Source organism: Nansenia antarctica (assembly GCF_963989245.1).
Source record: "Nansenia antarctica genome assembly, chromosome: 6".
NCBI classification, from domain to species: Eukaryota; Metazoa; Chordata; class Actinopteri; order Argentiniformes; family Microstomatidae; genus Nansenia; species Nansenia antarctica.
Genome location: NC_137676.1, coordinates 72,983,775 through 72,988,774, shown reverse-complemented (window position 1 = coordinate 72,988,774; position 5,000 = coordinate 72,983,775). Strand labels below are relative to the sequence as shown.

At 47.8% G+C, this 5,000-nt stretch overlaps 1 protein-coding gene across 1 annotated transcript in view; it reads right to left on the bottom strand.

Annotated features, from left to right (window-relative positions):
* The window catches only part of LOC308159531 (uncharacterized protein), a 30,187-nt gene that overhangs the window by 9,928 nt on the left and 15,259 nt on the right, over window positions 1-5,000 (bottom strand). The window contains exon 6 of the mRNA XM_080533337.1: window positions 334-536. Within this exon, the coding sequence (XP_080389463.1) occupies window positions 334-536 (203 nt within the window). The remainder of the gene's footprint in view (window positions 1-333; window positions 537-5,000) is intronic.

Here is a 5,000-nt window from a genome sequence, read left to right as displayed (position 1 = left end):
GTGTAAGCAAAGATGTAACCCCTCCCTCCCCTCCCTTCCCCCACCCCTCCCCTACTGTTGTCTCGTGTCCCGTCCCCCCCCCGGCCCCGCCCATCTCCCCCTCTTTTTGTCATCTTGTTTTCAATCATTGTTTTCTATTGTAAAGCGCTTTGAGTTGCATTCCTGTACGAAAGGCGCTATATAAATAAAGTTTCACTTCACAAGGGGTCAAAGGTCGGTTTAACCCCCCCCCCTCCCTCCCCCAACCCATCATGGTTAGGGGTTAGGATCTTCTGTATCGAAGGCTAAACCCTACTGTTCTTCTAAACCCTAGAAGCACCGGTGGGCCCTTACCGCGGGAGCGACACCGGGGGTGTTGTAGCCGGGGGGCTGGCTGGGGGGTTGCAGGCTCTCTGTCGCCCCCGTCTGGATGGTGGCGGTGTGGGCGGCCTTCTTCTTGAAGATCTTCTTCCTGCAGCAGCAACAGATGCCTGCTGGGATACCCAGGAGCAGCAGGAGGGCCATCAGGGGGTTACCTTCAAACCCCTCGTGGTGGTCTGAAGGGAGGGAGGGGGGGAGGGAGAGGGAGGAGAGGGAGGGAGGAGAGGGAGGGAGGGGGGGAGGGAGGGAGAGGGAGGAGAGGGAGGGAGGAGAGGGAGGGAGGGAGGAGAGGGAGGGAGGGAGGGAGGAGAGGGAGGGAGGGGGAGAGAGGGAGGGGAGAGAGAGCGAGGGAGGGAGGGGAGGGAGGAAGGGAGGGAGGAGAGGGAGGGAGAGGGAGGAGAGGGAGGGAGGGAGAGGAAGAGGAGAGAGGGAGGGAGGGAGGAGAGAGAGGGGAGAGGGAGGGAGGAGAGAGAGGGGAGGGAGGGAGGGAGGAGGGAGAGGGAGGGGGAGGGAGGAGAGAGAGAGAGGGAGGAGAGAGAGGGAGGGAGGAGAGAGAGGGAGGGAGGGAGGAGAGAGGGAGGGAGGGGAGAGAGAGAGGGAGGGAGGAGAGGAAGGGAGGGAGGAGAGAGAGAGGGTTAGAGAGTATCATCGCCCAAGACTGTATAACAGAGGGTGGTGAAAACTGACAGATTTTGTTATATTATTATTATTATAATTTTTTTTTTCACTACATCGTATCCTGTTTATTGTGTAAATGACCATTAAAATGTTATCTGATTGATTTGATAGAGACCCGAATGTCTCTACTGCAGTGGGGGAGGCCTGGTCTGGTCTATGTTGATGGAATACCGCATAGAGTAGAGCAACGCACCACAACTGGCAATCTCTTCACACACACCCTTTAAGAGCCCTATGTTTCTCTACACCTCCCCTTTAAGAGCCCTATGTTTCTCTACACCTCCCCTTTAAGAGCCCTATGTTTCTCTACACTCGAACAGAACCAGATTTCTCACACACTGGGGAATCTTTCGGTTTTCGTTACAAAGAACTGTCCCTACTAGGCCTCGGTACTCTAGAACGGTCCCTGCTAGGCTCCCATACTCTAGAACTGTCTAGAACTGTCCCTGCTAGGCCTCCGTACTCTAGAACTGTCTAGAACTGTCCCTACTAGGCCTCCGTACTCTAGAACTGTCTAGAACTGTCCCTACTAGGCCTCCGTACTCTAGAACTGTCTAGAACTGTCCCTGCTAGGCCACCGTAGTCTAGAACTGTCCCTGCTGGGCCTCCGTACTCTAGAAACCGAACTTTCTATCACGACGACCGCCAGATGGCCCCTGGCACTGAGCTAGATCATCTTCCTGCTACGACTGGTCTGAGCTAGATCATCTTCCTGCTACGACTGGTCTGAGCTAGATCACTCTTCCTGCTACGACTGGTCTGAGCTAGATCACTCTTCCTGCTACGACTGGTGAACTGATGATTCACTCTTCCTGCTACGACTGGTGAACTGATGATTCACTCTTCCTGCTACGACTGATGAACTGATGATTCACTCGCTGGCTTTGGAATAAGGCGTCTTTGGCTAAATGCCAAAAAAACTGTCAAATGTAAACTGTCCTGGGCCGACCTCCGGTGTGCCAGATCCCAGAGCCAGTAACCCTCCCTGGGCTACAGTCGCCTGGTCAGTCCTCCGTGTCAGAACTGCAGAGTCACTACCCATCTTCCGTCGTAAACTGAAGACCTCCATCTCTTCAGGTCACACCTTAACTGCTCCTCCTGAGACATCTACTGCCCCTCAGCACTGCGTCTCCTGAAGACACCCGCTTTCCCCCTCTACTGTGTCCCTAAAAACGTCTATTGCCCCCCTTGTACTGTTTCTCTGTTTCTCCAGTGTCAAAAAAATAAATAAAAAAACTAGCTTTAGAAGAAGGTGATAGAAGAAGGTTTTTCCTTCTATCAATGGCCCCGGGCCTGAGCTGGATTACTCTTCCTGCTACGACTGGTGGATTGATGATTCACTTGCTTAGTATTCAAATGTATTGATTGTAAGTCGCTTTGGAATAAGGCGTCTGCTAAATGCCAAACATGTCAATGGAAATGTAAATGTAATGTGTCTGGAAGACCAGCAGCAGCAGCAGCAACACGAACCAGAGCAACACATGGCCCCTGTCAGTCACTCCCTGTCCCCCCAGTGTTGCCTTAGGCACGAGGACAGCAAGGTCGAGTTACACCGGGCTCTGCTCCCATTCCAAATAAATCTCCCCTGGACTTTTCCGGTTGAGTGTTTACTGTGTTCATTATCAGTTAGGCATACCAGGAGAGGCTAGGATTTCGGGCCTCATTGCAAATGCATGAAAAGAGGATTGAGGGATGGTATCACACACCGCACACACACACACACACACACCGCCGGCCTCCCCTGGCACACGCCACAGCAGGGTGTGTACGGGCATTCTAGAGAGGAAAGAAGAGGGCTAAAAAAAAAAAAGAGAGAGAGAGAGAAAAAACAAAAAGAAATCCTTGGGATTCGAGCAGGACGACTGCCAATGGGCACCAGGCCATCCCGGGCGCAGTAGATTACTTTTTCCTGCTGTGACTGGGCGGATAGAGGGTTCACTTACTTGGTCCGAAATGCGTTTGTTGTAAGTCGCTTTGGAATAAGCCCGGTCTGCTCAACGCCAAAAAGGGAGGAGGCATTTTTTTTTTATAATGGCCATGATGTGTCTCTCCTCTACTCTTACCACAGTCTGTCCACCCAGTGTATCATATGACACGATTTCGTCTGTTTTAGAGTAACACAGCGTTGCTCTGTTCTGTCATATGTTTGGTATGTGTTTGGTATCAACAGTGGAGACTTGGCGCGCACCCCCTTAACGTTCTCTTATTTTTTTCCCCAGGAATTTGGAAATTAGTTGTGAGTGAAATCGTTTGTCTCATGTTCTTTGGCAAAGCATGACGGGGAATTAGCTGTGGTGAGGAGTTAGTAAGTTAGCTGTGTTCGCTGTGGTGAGGAGTTAGTTAGCTGTGTTAGCTGTGGTGAGGAGTTAGTTAGCTGTGTTAGCTGTGGTTAGGAGTTAGTTAGCTGTGTTAGCTGTGGTGAGGAGTTAGTTAGCTGTGGTTAGGAGTTAGTTAGCTGTGGTTAGGAGTTAGTTAGTTGTGTTAGCTGTGGTGAGGAGTTAGTTAACTGTGGTGAGGAGTTAGTTAGCTGTATATATATATATTTTAGGGCTGTCAATGTTAACGCATTAACGGTCGCTGTTAATTTGGAAACCTTAATGCGGTAAAAAAAAAAAAATGTTGACATGAATGAATCATAATACTAATATATGTATTAGAACTACAGCCATCAGACAGACGTCAGGTTACGATAGTTGAACAAGGCGCTGGGTTCATGTTGCGACCACCTTTGCAGGTGTGTGTTCAAATCCCACTTCAGACAACTTTTTTTTTTTTTTTTCAGTAATATCCCACTTCTGATGTCTCCACATGTCAGGGCTCGACAGTAGCTCCGTAATGATCGTGAGTGAAGATATTATCAAAGCGTACGGGTGATCGACAGGCGCGTACGCTTTGATAATATCTTCACTCACGATCATCTAGTCTAGTCTTGCGCCTGCGCCGTCTGTTGTTCTTCCTGCACACAGGTAAAAATATCTGCGTCGTCGTGCTCGCGCAAAAACAACCCCAGCGAATGTTTTACTTGGTCCGGGCAAGTAAAACGGCGTTACTGTCGAACCCTGACATGTGGAGACGCTAATCACTCTCTCGTCTGGGTGCTTTGTGTCAGATGAATGAGCACACCTACCAGACATCCTGTCTGCCATCAAATCAACACACCCCTTTTGCCCTTATAGTTGATAGTACAGGGTTCCTACAAGTTTCTTCCTACAAGTCAAATTTAAGACCTTTTATAGACTTTTTTTTTACCTCTTTGGATAGAATTTTAGACCTATTCGCGACACCATATATATATATATATATATATATATATATATATATATATATATAGCTTTTTGTCATCCTCGAGGTGATGAAATTAGGGATTTCACTGCCATACAGACGAAAAAGGAAGCGAATTGGCATTGTTTTGGGTTCCAGCTTGATTCATTTCCGCATAAATAGATCTCATTTTTAGACCGAATAACTGAAATGTGGGACCTTTTTAGGCCTTATAGATCGGGTTGCTGGATTTTAGACTTTAAGGCTTTTCCCCTAAAGAGAACGCAAAGGCAACTTTGTTTCAAGTTTTATGAAATGTTTTGCTATGAAGTATATCTTTCTATTCATCCATGCCATGCCATGCATGACTTTAATGAATTATAACACATTTCGAACGGTGATCAGGCTGTAATGTAGACTAAATCACAGCAACATGTTATTAAAAAGTTGCATTATAAAAGAAGATTAGCTGATCTTGCAAATTCTAGGTAGAAGCGATTATCTTTACTAATTACGTTGTTGGAGAGCCTTTAGCATACATACGGAATTGTTGTTATGGTTACCCGTTTAACCTGAGGCTAAGCGCGCAGAAACCCATAAGTGAACTAACATCGTTATTATAACATTCTTCTCTGCTTGCTGATGTACTAGAAGTCGTAACAGCGGCACAAAAACCAACCAGTGGTCGAAGATATAATACA